The sequence below is a fragment of the Mustela nivalis genome, assembly GCF_964662115.1.
Source record: "Mustela nivalis genome assembly, chromosome: X".
NCBI classification, from domain to species: domain Eukaryota; kingdom Metazoa; phylum Chordata; class Mammalia; order Carnivora; family Mustelidae; genus Mustela; species Mustela nivalis.
Window position 1 is genome coordinate 37,082,634 of NC_139040.1, and position 17,852 is coordinate 37,100,485.

General features: G+C 38.5%; 1 protein-coding gene across 1 annotated transcript in view; it reads left to right on the forward strand.

Moving 5' to 3' along the window:
* The window catches only part of AMMECR1 (AMMECR nuclear protein 1), a 114,743-nt gene that overhangs the window by 53,506 nt on the left and 43,385 nt on the right, over positions 1–17,852 (forward strand). The window contains 1 exon segment of the mRNA XM_082717345.1: positions 1,093–1,203. Within this exon segment, the coding sequence (XP_082573471.1) occupies positions 1,093–1,203 (111 nt within the window).

A 17,852-nucleotide genomic window follows, 5' to 3' on the forward strand; every position in this document is an offset into this window, starting at 1 on the left:
CTATGGTATGTCCCCCTAAAATTTAAATTTTTAGAAAGCAGAATTGTACTGTATCCTACCCATAATACTGTAAATATTCACATTAACACGAACCACCCCCAACTGTAGGGTATTTATCCTTTTTACACAATGTGCTAAAATGTGTAAATTAATTTATTTCATACAAATTGACATATAAAGTTGCTTCTAACTACAATTGTTTCTAGAATCAACCATTAATCAAGGCTAGATCCAAACCTCTACTATATTAAACTTTATTTAAAACTACACAAATTTCTTGATGGCATTGTATTTAATGCTTGAGAGATTGTATTTGTTGGCCACTTTTATCTAAAAAGTAAAATAATTTTTCTGGTTTCAGAGTCTTACTTTGTTAATGTTTGCTCTTGCCCTTTACCTCTCCAAACCCTACCCATTTTTCTAGGCCAAGCTGAAGAGAAGCAGACTTGATCAGATTTTCTTCTGTCCCTGTAGGTTCATTCATGGCATTTCAGACTTAGTTTATAAAACTCAATTTCTTTTGTCTGTGAGTTAGTTGTGAACATGCCTCCCTTCTGTACTGGTTCCTAGAGAGGTACCATGATGTTTTAGGCAACCGTGTATTTCCTGTAACCTTTTGCAGTACTTTGCCCTGAGATATTCAGTATTTGCTGAAATTATGGGTTTTGTTGTTGTTGTTTTTCTAATCTAGACTTAATGAATCAGTCAGTAACTTGACTAAGGTCAGTAACTTTAAACAGGTTTAAATGAGGACTCAAGCAGTCACCATGCTTTGTCCAGGTAGCTGTTCCGATTTCATTATGTATTAACTGTGGAACTACCTCATCTGTAAAATAGGACTGTGGTAATAGCAATACTCAGACTCTTAGAGTTGTTGATGAGGATTGATATAGACAATTTGTTTAAAACATTTATTGTGCTGCCTCACATATAGGTTCCCCTCAATCATTCCAGCTATAATTGCTAAATGCAGTCCGTTGGGCTAGACTCAGCCATATCTCAGGCATCTAACCCTGTGTATAAAAAATATCCAATAAATAACTTGTTTGAGTTGAATTGATTGATTGACCCTATTTTTATCTTCCGTTACAGCCCACTGTTTGTAACATGGAAGATCGGTCGAGACAAAAGATTGCGTGGATGCATAGGTACTTTTTCTGCCATGAACTTGCATTCAGGACTCAGGGAGTACACACTTACCAGGTGAAGATCAATTTTTGTTACCTCTGCTTCTACATTAAAAACAAAACAAAACAAAAAAACTTATAATACTTGAACCTGCTACTTTAACTCCTTTGCCTTTAGTAAATTGTTAACATTCTTGACTTCTTTCACATCAGATTTTTCCTTCTCTTCAACCATTTGCCTTATCTCTGATAAAACATTATTGCTATATTATCATAATGTAAAATACTGTGATTATATGTATTCTGTCATAGATGTTTTAAAGTGTCTTCCTTCAGAGGCCAGCTTATTTTGCGTAACTTGAAAGTCAGTACCCAGATGTCAATGGCTTACCAAAATGTATTATTTCCATAATAACACTGTGTCTTCCCTGTTAGGCTTTTTAAGAATTGTTGATATCTGTCATCTTACACGTGTTGCTACACTTTTATGTACTTTTGCAGTGAAGGGGAGAACCTTGGAAGAAAGGGATGCCACAGCCTGGCAGCGTAATCATTCATGTTCACGCTTTACCCAGAATTAATTGTAGCTTACTTATTTTGTTTCCTCTAACACAAGGACAAAGTAATGAATGCCTCATTGCAGTTGTTAAGACTTTGTTTTTAATTTCCAAACTCACAAAAAGCTATCGAGCATGCCATCTGATTTTTTTTTTTTTTTGGTTCAAGTTTAGATTTCTAGCAATTTAGATTCCAAAATTATTTCAAAAGAAGAAAATTCCTTAAATAATAAGCTATTAGTAAAGGAATTTCCTGTTTTTCATATTTCAGGGTGATTATCTGATACAGTTTCTATAGTTGTAATATGCACAAGTATCTGTCCAACAAGAAATTGGTCCCTGCTGACTATTGGTACTTGGGGCACATTGCTTAACCTCCAGTAGTTCAAGTAGTAATTACAGGATTTTGTTTTACATACTTACTTAATAAGGATGTTAGGGAGGTGTTAGGGGAATCAAATAATACTCAGTCACTACTTTGCTTCTGGATTAACATTGTGGAACATTCATTATTTTATTTTAGGGTTGCATAAATGTGGCTTTTGCTACCCGTTAATAAAATGCTGGTAACCGAGTTTAGTATTCTTATATTTGAAGGTGCAGCTAACAGCTACAGGGTTTTCTTAGCTTACCGTGAAACCTGGAAAGGAAAACAAAGGCTTGGAGGGTCACCTTCATTTTTTTATATTTGCATAGGCATTAGAATTGAGTGTTTGGACTTGATTAAGAACATACAAGCAGTAAAGGGGTCAAAGCACATATTCTGGAAATGAATTGAACTTGCTAAAGATAGTGTAAAGTCTAGTCTAATCAAGTTAGATTTTTTTCCTTGACATGAAATACTGTGGACTAATTTTGGGACTTTAGCAAATTCTGCCAGTGACTACCTCTTTGGGACTGGTACATACGAAATTACTCTTTTAATAGCTAATCAAAGGCAATTTATGACACATTTCCTAAAATAAGTAGTTATGAGGAACTTTGGTTCCTTGGTTATTGCTTGGAAAAAAGGATCCTATGGCTAAATAAATTTGGGGAACACTGGTTAAGCCAATTTAAAGAGCTGCGCTTACTGCAGGACTTCTCAGAAACTTTCATGTTAATACTGTTGTGAATCTCCAAGAGTGAGATCTAGAATGCAGCATTTCCCAAACTTCAACTCTTTTGACCACAGAACACTTTCTTTGTTAAGATTATTTATTATTTGATAGAGAGAGAGCGCACGCACAAGCAGGAGGAGTGGCAGGCAGAGGGAGAGGCAGAAGCAGGCTTCCTGCTGAGCAGAGAGCCTGATGTGGGGCTGGATCCCAAATCCTAGGACCCTGAGATCATCCACTGAACTGACTAAGCCACCCAGGTGCCCGAGAACCCTTTTACCCTACCACCCCATTCATTGTCTTATGCTATCAGTATTCCCAAGGAACACATTTTCAGAAATTTATAAGTCTGTCATAAAATTTCCATTTTTCTTTATATTTGGCGAGTCTAGGTGGATAGTACAGAAACCCTTTGTACTTTCTAATGACACTGTGGCAGAAATCCCAGTATCAAATGTTATATACTTTAGAAATCCTTAGTGGTGGTGACTGTAGTAGCACTTGGGTTTTGTTTAAAGAAAATCTGAAATTCTTTTGCCTATAGTGGTAAGACGGGATGAAATACTCAACTTCTCCACACTTGCAGATTGGTCTCTTAGAGATATTACCAGAGGAATTATAGTGGGTTTTTTTTTTTTTGACAATAATGTGATTCTGAATGAATCAGTCAAATAGCTCAGCTTGAAAATTTGCTGACATTTGTATACATGGTTACCCTCATAGTAGTCGGTGGCTCTTCCTGTTCATTTTTCAACTTTTTTCCCTCATGTTTTTATACAACTTCCTGAAATAGTGTATGGCACACTAGATGCATATGTTTGTGTGTGTGTGTGTATACACATGTTCATACCCAATCATTTCATTTCTGTTTGGCTTGATTCTTTTTGCTTACATGACAATAAGAAAGAAGTTATTTGGAAGAGATGAACAAAAGAAAATGCGTCTTACAATATACAGTTGTACTTCTAGATTCATCTTAGAGTCAAAACTACAGAGTCAACTTTAGAAAAGTCACCACATAATGCCTTTCAGTCTAATAAGGGGCATTTACCATTTCTGCTGTTGATGGTATTATTATTAATAGCTGCCATTTATTAAAACTTGCTACATGTTGATACTGCAGAGAAGCTACTCACAACTCTTAGGTATCAGTACCACATTTTAAAACTGAAGAAACTGAGGTTTATGGAATTTGAATAATCTATCCCCTTATACATCTAGTAAGCAGTAGAATCCATCTGACTGCAAAGTTCCAAGCCTTTAATTAAGACGTTTAGATAAAACAAAACCATTTTTTCTCAGAAATTATGTTTTGCAGGTTTGTCATGCAAATAGTGAACTCAAAAGAGAGTTACTACAAATTGTCTAAGTCATGGTTCGATAATTCATCACAAAAATGGAGTTAAGATTGAAATTTTGGAACATTATTTTAAACTCCAGAAAATCTGCAGATGGAATTATAAAAAATACATAATACAGGGTTATATAGACTAGTCAGAAGAAAACTGACTTGGATTGATACTGAAAAAATGGACAATGCTTATTACAAAAATATACTTTGGTGTGATAGGAAATTGTATTCTCTGGGACCTGTAAATAATGGACTAGACATTCAGAAGAATACAGTTTTTTAAAACATAACAATTAGGGATTCTTGGAGTTCATTCTTCAATCTTAAAATCCCATAAATCACAAAATTTACAAATGGAATCAAATGAAAACAAAAAATGAACTGTGAAATTAAAGACTCACCAGGTAGAAAGGTATTTCTAAAAATTATTAGAGTATCTGGCTTTTCACTGTCTTCATCTGTGATTAGGTAGACTGTTGTTTTCAGAATATTACTCGGATATACCCTTATTCATTATGAAATATATATAACATGAAATTTATGTTTTTTGGAATTTATCATTGTAAATTTACCATTTTAACCAATTTTAAGTGTACAGTTCTGTACATTAAAGTGCAACCACCACCGTCATTCATATCCAAAACGTGTTCACCTTTTCCAACTGAAACTCTGTAGCCACTAAACACTAACTCCCTGCTATTCCCTCCCTGCCCTGGACAACCATCATTCTACTTGCTGTCTCTGAATATGACTCTTTTATATATTTCATATAAGTGAAATACAGTATTTGTCTTTTTGTGATGTCTTATTTGGTATAGCATAGTATCTTCAAGGTTCACCCATGTGGTAACATATGTTAGAATACCCTTTCCTTTTAAAAGGCTGAGTAATATTTCATTGTATATATCTATCACATTTTGTTTATCCATTCGTCTGTCTGTGGACATTTGGGTGACTTCAACCTCTTGGCTATTGCAAACACTGCTGCTGTGAACATGGGCATACACATATCCAGTTGAGTACTGCTTTTTTTTTTCCATTCTAAAAGCTAACCACTTTACAGAAGACAGTGATCTAATTTGTTTATGGTCCCTTAATTTCCAAAACCTAAATCTGAAAAGTGACCAGGTCCTTTTTAAATGAAATGCCTATTGTAGATTATGTTTTTATTCAAAAAATACAGCCTTAAAATTCAGACTCTTGCCATAGTCAAGTTTTACGTTTTCCTAATTGAAACTTTGATTTAAGGCTGAACTAAAACCTTATAAATAGGCTGATTTCCTCCCAGCTGTAAAAATGTATAATTTCTGTGTCTGCAGCAGAAAGACTTTGTGAGAATTATAACGTGGAACTATGGAAGATACTATTCCTTCCTTGTCCTTGGACACTCTGGGTAAAAGCAGGCAAGATTAGAGCAAACAAGTAGCAGGATGGAGAGCTCAGAATTACTGATAGAAGTTTATCCATGGTGACATGTTCAAGTCCACAAATGACTATATTTATTCATGGTCAGACCTTTCAAGTAGAAATATTCTTTGTCCCAGTTGAAGAAGAAAAATGTCTAGTATTTGCCAAGCTACTTGCATTTCTGGCTATTACATGTTAGAAAACCGAGGCAAACTTATCAATCCTTTCTCTTAGTACTTAGAGTATATACTTTATAGGAAGAGAATCATGACTCATATAGATGAATACAAATGTCTCAGACAAAGAAGATTCCTTAAAATATTGGTCAGTAAGGTGCCTGGCAAAGCAGAGGTCTGATTCTTTATGTAAATTCAGATTGGTGGTAATTCTTTCAGAACATATGAGGGAATAATAGAGGTGTTCTTATTTTGTAAAACAGAAATGTGGTCTGTCATCAAGCTTAAAAGACCTTCTTTTCTTCTCATTTACTTTATTGGACTTAGACCTCTCAGCGGTGAAGTAATTATGCAGGTGCGTGGGCAGCATCTGGAGCTTGATTCTGAACTATGCCACTTTGTTGCATTACTTAATTCTGAGAAATTAGCAATGGAGGTTTGTTCCTTACTAAGGAGCAGGGGGACCACATAAAAGGTGGTGTGTTTTGTTTTGGAGTTTGTTTTGTGTGAGTGAGGGGTGTATGTGTGTGTGTGTGTGTGTGTGTGTATGTGAGAGATAGAGAGAGAAAGAGAGCGAGAGCGATTGTTTCTGTGTTACAAATGTTCATTTTCTATTAGAATTTTTGAGCTATTAGAAATAGCTGACAGACCTATTTTATTACTTTCAAAGGCCCTGGCTAGATTGGGTTCTTCTGGGTGACTAGCTTTGTTGTAAACCAAATTCGCTTTTATATTTAGTATTACAATATGTCATTTTCTAAGGCAGTATGAGGCTAAAACCACTGTAAGCAGCATAATTATATTTTTCCCTCTCAGGGTGGACTATTTTGTGATCATTGTTATTCTTGATTATTTTAGGTAACTGGACTTGGCTCATTGAGAATAATGAGGGGGCTTAAACACTCCCCCTCATTTAATATTAGTGCCCACGATAGCATCACCCAGATCGATTTTTCTCATGAAAAGAAAAGCTGTACCCGAGTCACTTCTAAGTACACTGTTGTCATGGGGCCCATTCTGGAGGTGCTTAGGCCAGACCAGTTTTGGCAAGTGTCGGTGGCAAGAGTCCTAGCTAAAATATACTTTTTGGAGAAATAAATAATATGTATCAAAAATAGTATGCACAATTAATTAACTTAATTTGCAGTCTACATTTTGTTGCAATTTTACTAAAGGCAGGTTGGCCTGACTTCTAAAACTTGTACAATTACTTGGTTTCAGTGTCTGAGTGTTTCTCAGGTCGCAGAAGCATTTAATTTAAGGTGTAGTTTGGAACCTAGATCATTTTGTACCCTCTACTCAAAATTATTCATTAAGGTGTCATGACTCAGTATAAACTGTGGAAATCTAGAAGCCTCTTTTTAGCCACTAGTTTAATGCATTCTTTCATTGTTCCATGGTTGCGCTAAATGTACAGAGATGTGGCCAGCAGACTGTGGAAGGAGAAACTAAAGGGTAACCATTCCCTGTATGGGTCATGGCTCCTGAATTAGAGGGAACTATCTGAATTCATAGAGCACCTACTATCACAGAAATTAAAAGCAGTGAGTGTGTCAGACTCCAGTTCCTTATCCTATCTCTCAGATCTTCAGATCTCCAGTTGCAATCCCTGTGTTCAGCTTTAAGGGCCACAGGCACAGTGCCTTTGCGTAGAAAAGCAGAAAAGGCCATCTGTAAAAAGGTGAAGGTGTGAGAGAAGCTGAAAATAGGCTTTTGCGACGTCAGAGCTCTGGGTTCTTGCATTTCATAAGATGGTAAACTATAAGAAATCGACCCTGTTCTTAAGCTATCTATAAACTTCATGGCTTTGCTTCTGGGAGGCTGACGTTTCCCCTTTAATCATGTTTAAACAGTCCATCCTGCAAATCTGGTCTAAACTTTGCCTTAGGAATTTATGATATAGTAGGAGAGATAAGTTATATAAATACTTATGGTCCTACATAGGAAGTGATTTTTGCCAAAGAGTCAGAGGTGGCACTGGATGAACAGATACTCTGCGTCTGTAATAAAAGTAGAACCGTATTTAAAGCAATTTATGAAAGTATGTAATCTGGCCCATCCCTTGTCCACTTGGAGTAAAAGCAAAACACTACCGTTTTTTGGCTTGTTTTTATCCTATATGGACAAAAAGTCCCAAATTCCAGGAATGTGTATCAATTGTTAATATCAAATTACCACATACAAGGTACTACATTATTTGAGAGGTTCATAACATGTATTTTGAAGGGAAAATTGAACTTACTATGGAAAAAATTAGAACCTCAGAAATAGAGCACATTTAAAAGAGTGTGTAAGCACACACATGCACACACAGAGTTCATCAAAGAGTAACTAGAACCAGTGGGGTTATAGCTCTGATGCTTGGCAAATGAAGAAGATTAAAAATTAATAGTTTAGATTCCATTTCTCTCTTGTCCCATGGAAATGAATTCATATTTTGTTTCAGTTCAGTAAATTGATATCTACCTCCTTTTCTGAGAATCATTGCTTGAGATATTCTTCATTTTTTTTTCAGATGAAAGGCTGAAGTGGTAAAGATAATTTAGAACACAAATATTTTATGAAATCATTATTATATTAGATGCGGTCTAAAATCATACTGAGGCATTTAACAATATATTTACTTTTGTCTGAACATTTACAAAATAAATATTGAGTCTACTTATAAGGATCTAATGTATCCTTGAATCATGAGGACCTGAATGTGTGAGAGAAGAGATTTGTATCTTAGTGTCCTGGAATAATAAGATGCTTATACCAATAAACACTGGAGGCAATGATTCCAGTCTAGAGTATCATACAATAATATGTTCTTACCACTTCTAGGGGACAATGTTGATAGTAACTTGAGTACTTTAAAATAATTTTATGTTGGGGCATTGTGCAGCAAATAATACTCAATTTTCAGTTCCTATTTTATAAGCATGAGAAAATACTTTTTCAAAGATTTCCTTTAAAGGCAAGGAAAGAAAGCCCTCCTCCATATTCTTTGCCCTTCCTTCAAACTTTAAACTACTTAAGATGTGGTTATCCAAAATAGTAGCCTTTGGAAAACTTCCCCTTTCACCATTGATAACAGTTTGAGTTCTTTAAAGGCTTACTGTTAGCCCTCTATCTAGAGTTGTAGATATATTTGTTGTAGAAGCAACTTCCAGATTTTTTTTTACATTTCTCTCACTTTTTAAAAAAGATTTTATTTATTTATTTGACAGAGAGAGAGATATATCACAAGTAGGCAGAGAGGCAGGCAGAGAGGGAGGGGGAAGCAGGCTCCCCACTGAGCAGAGAGCCCGATGCGGGACTCGATCATAGGACCCTGAGACCATGACCTAAGCCCAAGGCAGACACTTAAACCACTGAGCCACCCAGGTGCCACTCTCTCTCACTTTCTAAGTAAAGAACAAATATTCAATATAAAAATCTTGTTCTAAAGAGCCACATTATCTGGGCTGCTTCTTTACAAAAGAAATTTAAGAACCCTTACTATATAATAAAATAGGCATGGACAAATGGTAACTTTTTAAAAAGTTCTATTGGAACAAGAGTTTCATGGGTGCTAAGAATTTTTAGAGATGGGAAATGGTATTTAATACATTCTATTGAGAATGAGGATCTAATGATTAGCATCAAATTTGCATTTTCCACGTTTAAAATTTAAAAGTGAGGAAAATGCAGTAATGTCATGCAAGTGTAGATTTACAACTTGTCTCATGTTCAGAAAGCTCATTTTTATTAATTTTGAACTTTTTTTTTACCTTAGCTCACGAAATTATCCTGTAAATAAACATATTGGAACTATAGGCTTCGTCATTCAAATTAGATCAGCATGATATTATCCCCATTTTTAGCCCTCATTTTCAAGTTTATATGTTGATATGCCAACTTTTGTGCCCTTTCCAGTGATGAAAGAAAAGATTAGGAAAAGCCATAAAAATAAATTCATCAGAAGCTTTAATTAATGAGATTGCCCAGAACTCAACTTCCTGTTGCTTTCCCCAGCTACTTTCAGAACTGCTCTTTATGGTCCACAAAGCTGACTTAGAAAGTTCCCATTACTCCTACTTCACTGAGGATAGGAGGAGAGTCTCTTAAATTTTTGAATCACGATTTGTACACCTGAAACTAATAGGACACTGTAGGCTAACCATACTTGAATTAAAAGAAAAACTTAAAAAAAAAAAAAAACCACTTCTTCAGGTTCCTTTAAACCAAAGCCATTCTTCTAAGATGACCTTCTGTTGCTCCCTAGCTAAGGGGGGTTGATTTACTTACCTAGGTTGGGAGAAGTCTGCTACGCCTCAGAAATTAGCAGAGAGGTTGTTGCGTATAAGAACAGTAAATAACTACACAGAGTGGCTGGTTACACTACACTGCTAATGAGGTCATGGGTTCAATCCCCATTTACACCAGTTTGCTTCGTTTAGCTGAACATAGACTGCACCCACTCACAAGGGGGCTCAGATAAGAGCATGTGGATGACCCCGTACCACACCCAAAACTTCAGCCTCGTCTCAGCAATAGGAAACATGCTACATTTGGAATACCCAACACTGCGCTTTCTCCCAAATAGTTAATTCTGCCTCAGTAGCCATGCTGACTATGAATACACCCGTCGGCAGGATGGAAATCTCCTCAGTTACTGTTAATCCTTGTGCCTGAGACAAGAAGTCTCTCTCTGTCTCCATCTTGCTTAGGGTAAAAAACAAAGTTATTCCAAAAGCTCTAGTTCAGTTAGAGTGAAGTTAATGCCTTACAGTGCCATCACCCTCTGTCTGCCCCTGCCTCTCTCCCCATCTCATATTCCCATCCTTCTTGGTTTTTTTTTTTAAAAGACCTTATTTTTTTTTTTTTTGAAAGAGAAAGAGCACGAGTCGCGGAGGGGCAGAGGGAGAGGGAGAAGCAGACTCCCAGCTGAGCAGGGAGCCTGACACAGGGCTCATTCCCAAGACCCCGGGATCATGACCTGAGCCAAAGGCAGACACTTGACTGAGCCACCCAGGTGTCCCTACTCTTAGCCTTAAGAAGCATGGCCTTCGGGATGCCTGCGTGGCTCAGTCGGTTAAGTGACTGCCTTCTGCTCAGGTCATGATCCCAGGTGCTGAGATCGAGTCCCCCTGCTGAGCAGGGAGCCTGCTTTTCCCTCTCACTCTGCCTGCTGCTCCCTCTGCTTGTACACACTCTCTCTCTGGTAAATGAATAAGTAAAATCTTAAAAAAAAAAAAAAAAAAGCATGGCCTTCAAGGTCCGAACCTCTCACTCCAGCCATGCACAATTATTCACAAATACAAGTCTTTGATGTCTCTCTGGCTTTGAACCTTTTTTTTCTTTGCCAGCCACGCCTCTCTCCACCTCTACCCAGTCACTACCTATCCTTCAAGATGCAGCTTGCTCATCACTTCTATGAAATTTCCTTGACACTCCCAGAGGAAAGTTGGTCAGCCTCTGTGTTCGCTCAGCACTTTGTTCAGGCCTCTGTGATTACAACTTGACACACTGGTTTGTAATAATTAACCTTCCACATTTGTCTCTCCCTTTTGAAATTGTCCTGAGCCATAGTTTACCAAGCCACATCAAGGCAAATAATTAGAAAACAGCCTCATTACTTTGTAGCAACTTGATCCCAATGACCATTTCTACTCTCTTCCTTTCTGTCCGCTTCTGTCAGCTTACGTTTGTCATCGTTCCCCGCTGCCACTGTACTTGAGCTATTATAAGTTTCTGATTCTCACTGGTAGTGAGAGGGGTAGTTTAAAGCCAACTGGAGTTAGACCAATCTAGGGGGTAGGGGTCCTTATCCAGAACACCTCAGAAAGCAAGTTAACATTGGGTTGATCTCTTGGGATAGGTTCTAGAAATAATTGAAGAAGCTCAGGCTGGAAGGAATCCTTACGGATCCTCCAGTCCCACCCTTATCAGCTACTTGAATTTCTCTTAAAATCTCCCAGGAAATGGGCATCTAACTCCTCTCCAAATATCTCCATTGACTGGGAACTCACTACTATTAAGTAAACCATTTACTTTTCAAACACCTCTAAACCCATTGCTCCATCTCTAGTTACCACATCGCTTTAGCTGAAGTGCCAGAAGTAAAAAATGGCCTATACTTAGCACTTTATAGAAAGCCACACTAACCAGCAGTGATTAAACTTACCCTCTGAGTAATGTCTGAGCCCTTAGAAGTTGAGGAGTGGTAAGATACATAGCTTTACAACTGACTCCCATCCACCCACCCTTCAACAACTTTAACTGGCTCCCCATTATTGAAACCTTTGAAGCTCCTGCCACCGCAACTTCTCTCACTGTCTACATTAGACTTCTGGAATTGGCTGGGCCAGAGCGCCTATAGATTCCAAGATAGAATGGGTACTAGAACTTTTAGTACCAACCAACTGTCCCTGGTACAAAGTTGGAACTAGAGTTAGAACACAGGTCTTCCTACATTCCCTGGGACTGTCACTGCAATTTTCACAACAGAAGACCTCTATAAAAGTAGGAAAATATATTTATATTAGTTTCATGTTAGGAAGCACAACATTCCAGGGCACCCTCTAATAGAACAGTCATTTTGTAACATAAAGTCTCAACACCGAAGTTATCTGCCTTGTGTCACCTTTTTGGCATATTTCTCTAAAATGAAGAATAAATACCCTTAGAGCTATTCAACCAAAGTAACAGAATCTGTGAGACAAGCCTGAAGCAAAACCCAAATCAAATACACACACACACACACACACAGATATGGATGTATGGCCTTTATTCTTATCTTAGATTTCCCTTTTACTCCAACATGGCTTCCAACATACTGCTAGTTAAGTTTCCTAATTACAGTAATCACTCATAACTTCTCTTTGTGTGTTTGTCTTGGACCTATCCGAAGTATTTTATGTAAGTCACCTCATTTCATCTTGCCAATTATATGTGATGTTGAAGGTACTTCACTTCTACCACAGCTAGTGAAAAACAGGACTTAGGTTAAGTCGCTTGCTGAATCATAGCTAATACATGACCGTATCTGAATTTGAACCTGATTGTATCTGGCTCTGTAGTCTGTGTTCCCAGCCACTGCCTATACTGCTTTCTCCTGCAGTGACATCGCTCGCTCTTCTGTGAAAGTTTCTTATGCTGTTCTCCTAACTCTCAACCGGCATCCCCTGGATGTTTTTCCCCAGGAAAAACAAACACACACTGAATAACTCTTCTCTTCATGCAGGGACTCAGTTACTCAACCCAGTAGTCCAAAATCCCTCACACCTGCAATCCCTAAGTTCCAATCTTTACTCAGCTTCTCCTGGATTCTCTTTCCTTTTGGAATCCTGCCGCATGCCATCTCCCTCCTGCCTGTTTTCTTCACAGCTGTGCTCTTGGTCCAGGTTGATGTTCTGAATCCATATAGTCCCTTCAGAACAGATCATCTCCTCAGGGACACCCCCCCCACCCCGAGCTTTGAATTGCTTTGTGCCACATCCGCATCTCATCCCAGCAAGTTTACATGGGATAAGAGTTAAGCCTTCAGATTTCCAGTCAGGTACAAGTGGCCGAAATCTACTCTGACTTTTGCAAGGGCTTAGGGAAGTCTTCCCCATAAAGGGTCCGTAGATAAAAGCCCCAGCTCTGCACTTCTCTACACCTGGTGAAAAGGGGAGGCATTTCAGGGGTGAGAAGTTAGTCCATTCCTTATAAACTGTAATTAAGGAAACAGATTCCAAATTTCCAAGTAATTTAGATCAAATTTATTGCTTTAGTTTTCATTTTTGCAAGGTGACATTCCTTGGGCAACTTAACCATAAAACAAGAAACAGCTATATAAATGGAGGATAAATATCCATGACAAGCATGTTTCTCATAGAGATTAAAAAGGAATTTTAAGAAGGAACTGGATGTATTCGGGCGTGGATTATGTCTGTTGTACCATGCTTACATTTTTTACAATCAGAAGGGTTTTTTTTTTTTTTTTAAGAAAAATAATAAATTATCCAGATTCTGTCTCTTTCTGATTGCATTTGGGATTTGGGGATCTGAGTATCTGAAAAGCAAGGGAGGTTTTTTAAAAGTATTTTTTTAAATTGTATACAGGTCTTTTATGGTCACATTATCTTTTTCAAATTTGAGGTAAACGGTAATGAAAACTAGAACCTTAGGCATTGTATCTTGTTGTTGCTCTCGATCTACTTTAAAACTTCTTTTTCTGAAACAAATAGCACATCATCAGAAGTCTGTTTTCAGGATAGAGGCATTTCACAGTCTGTTAGAAAAATCCTTTCCATTCTTTTATTCATATACTGCCTGTAATTATTTTAAAATGAATGGCAGCATTGCTGGATACATTGTCCATGCCTCATGTCTCCTAATAGGATTGCCCAAGAATGTTGCCAGCACCTGAAGTTGTCATTTCACATATCCAGGCCCCACATACCACAGACTCATCGTGGCAACAGGGCAAATTAATGATGTTGTGAAAGAGAAGCCAGCAAAGGGCTGCAGATGCCTACCCACGAGTTAGTCATGTCCGGAGTCTCTGGGATGTCAGGCTAACCAGGGCACCCAAGCGTCATTTGTAGGCTCGTGTCCAAGGCCAGAGAGGTGAGAGGAAAAGGATGACGAGGCCTGATAGAGCAGACATTCTGCCACCTTGTCAAGTGTCAGAGTCGATGGCTGCCATTCTGTCTCTTGCCTAAGGTGTATCCCCTTTTAAGTTTGAGATTGAGAAAACCTTCCAGAAAGAACATTTTTGATTTCCCAGGCAAATAACTTAGTAAATACTCATGGCTCTCCAGTGTCACACAGCAGAGTTCTTCTCTTTTCCGAAGGATCCACCCAGGGTTTTCCCCAAACCCCCAGAGTTACTGCTTGTTCCTGTGTGAGCTTATTACCTATGGCTGGTCCCTCTGTTAGAGCACCTTATTTATCTTGCTTTGCTGTGTGCTTAATTCTGCACGTGATTTTCTCCCTTACTTAGGCTGGTAGTCCCTTAAGGACCTGAGCTAAATTTTTCACACTTCTGCATACCTTAAGTAGCTGTGGGGGATTTAGGCATCAATCAAAATAAATGTTCGAATAAGAGAGCAAGTTCCCTTAGTATACCACCGTCCTTGTGTACTGGAGAGTCGGGGAGTGTAAGGTAATTCAAGTATCAGGAGCCACGGCCTATGCAAAGGAAATGAGAGATGAAGGTAACAGATTTTTGGACAGATAAATCATAGGAAAATAGAATCCATTTGTAGAAGTGATTTCATTTGGAGGAACCTAGACATAACCTAAGGTAAGACATATCTATATTTTGTTTTGTATATATAATTTTAGATCAAGGAACTTTTTGCTGTGTAACTGTATCAGCTGTCATTTGACAAAGGATGGGCATACCTCATTCTTATGAGAGGTTTTAGGTAGACAAAATGTTTAAGATATTCTAGTTGTAGCTGTTAAGGTCTGCTATTTTTAAAAAAATGGGGATTCCTAGGTGGCTCAGTTGGTTAAGTGACTGCCTTCAGCTCAGATCATGATCCCAGGGTCCTGGGATCGAGTCCTGCATTAGGCTCCCTCTGCCTGCTCTGTCTGCTGCTCCCCCTGCCTGTGCTCTCTCTCTGTCACAAATAGATAAAATCTGAAAAAAAAAATGAAAAGTTTAAAATGTGCTCCCATGGGGTGCCTGGGTGGTTCAGTTGGGTGAGTGTCTGCCTCTTGGTTTCAGCTCAGGTCGATCTCAGGATCGGGCTTGAGCTCCTCATTGGGCTCCCCACTCCATCTGCCCCTTCCCCTTCTCTCTCTCTCTCTCTCTCACTCTCTCAAATTGATAAATACACCTTTTTTTTAAAAAAGTGCTCCCACAGAAAAACTTACACATCCTCATTCTGCAGATGAGACAGAGAACCAGAAATGAACCAGAATAGCCCAAGATCCTGTGTATTACTTGTAGTGCACGGTAGCAACTTACAAGCATCTGGTGCCACAAGGGTCTATTGGAATTGTTTCATGAGGGAAACTTCATTCACAGTGGCACTGGTGTTCACCTATTTATTTATTTATTACTCCTTATAAGAGAGCGGTGGCCATTTTGTGAAGTTTTATAGCTCCTAGTCTTAAGAAGGTCGTGTGAGTGTGTGATAGTTTGTCAGAAATGATCTACTTGTGTTGGCTGAACACCTTGGGTGAGGGGGGCCAAAGTTTCAGGTAAGCAATCCCAGATCATGTTTTCACGTTGTGCCATTTATTAATATCTAGTGAATTATCCTTAATAATTCTGTTAATGAAACCATGTAGAGAGGCTGTATTGCCACAAAAATAAAACTTGAATTCAACAAATGAAACAAAACCTCACCCCCTTTCCCCAGGAATCAAGCTTTGGGCTGGGGATTGTGACAATCTTTGGATCGTTGTATTTAACAAGTTTGAAAATGTCCTTTTGAAGGGCACCTGGGTGGCTCAGTCGGTTAAGTGTCTACCTTTGGCTCAGGGTATGATCCTAGGGTTCTGGGATTGAGCCCCTATCCTGTCGGGCTCCCTGCTCTGTGGGGTGTCTGCTTCTCCCTCTTCCTCTGCCTACTCCCAACCCAGTCCTGTACATGCACGCACATTGTCTTTCTCTCAAATAATAAAATCCTTTTTTTAAAAAGTCCTTTTGAGAGGTAAGGCCTCTATCCTGTCTTTAATTCTCAGCTGTGGGAATATTCACTCTTGAATGTATCCCACCCTATTCTGAGCCCTACTTTCCTTGTCATTCCCCCGGCCATACATACTATGCAGTGACTGCCTGTGTAATGAATAAACCCTTTGGAGATTAAGCAGAGTGTTCAATATAACGGTTGGGGGGTGGGCGGGAAAAAAGTGCTGTTTATATGTTGATATGCATTTGATAGGAATGTGTTAATTTCCACAAAACATCTGGTTTCAAACAAATGTTGTGAATGTAGGACATCTAAGGGGGTTAGAGAAGGAGAAGGGATTTACTGTGCTTAACAATTGCCAGTAGTTAGGCCATTTCCAAGTTGTGATTTTGTCAGACTTGGAAATGAAGCGGGATCAAATCTACGCAGCCCTTCTGTGGGAGAAGATCCAGATCCAGCTGCAGCAGGGAGCAGTTAACTAACTGAGAAGAACTAAGGCTCTACCCAGTGTCTCCTAGCTAGTTTTCCTTAATATGCTTAATATTGCCCTTTTTATATTCTGGGCTTAAAAAAAAAAAAAAGACTGTCTTTGTGGTTTATTGGCTGAACTTGTGCAGCTGAATCTACTGTAAAAGGGCTTTCTTCGTGGCCATTATTTTACTACAGATTTCAGTGTTCTTGCTGTTCTACTTCTTTTCTTAATAAGGTAATTCAAACTTAGAATAGTTACTATAGTTTCAAAGCTTGATTGAAAGATGCATTCAGTATTTTCTCTAAATAAGCAGCAATTATAACAACACAGCTGTAGTTAAAGATAGAATTTATTATAAATCCTGACAGTCACGCTTTTCAGTTACATCAGGCTGAAATAAGGTCTGTTCAGTTGAATTCTACATTTATCGAGCATATAACTCTGAGCAAGGTATCAGATTAGGTTGTGGAGGTACAAAGACGAGTAATACATAGTATCTTCAACCAGTGAGTGTATAGTCTTGTAAGAGATGACGGGACATGTGCACAAAGGAATGACAAAGAACATAGTAAGTGCTACGTTAGATGTATAAACAACACTGCTGGAAGCAAGAGAAGCCAGGTCTGGTTGCCCAGGCTGGGGGAAGGTTTCACTGAAGAACTGACATTTAAGCTGAATCTGTGGACATTTCAGACCCAATTTGAACATTCAAAAGTGAGGATGTGAAGAAGGTATGCATGATGTGTCCAAAAAACTTTCTAAGCCAAATACAAGGAGACAGAACAGCGCCTGCTGTTCAGGGGAGAACTGTAACCCTGTGTGGCTTGAGCTCTAGTGAGGATAGTGGGAGATAAAATGGTAGATGGGGGCCGGAGTTTACTCCCCCACCCCCGCCCCAAAGCAGTGAATTGGCATTGAAAGATTTTCAGCAGAGTAACCGTGTCATTCAGGGATGACTCTGGCTGCTTATATATAGGATGGGATGGCAAGGATAGGGATGAGAAAACAGTTAGAAGGCTAATTTTAAATATTCCAAATGAGAGATGCTACAGATGTGAATTAGA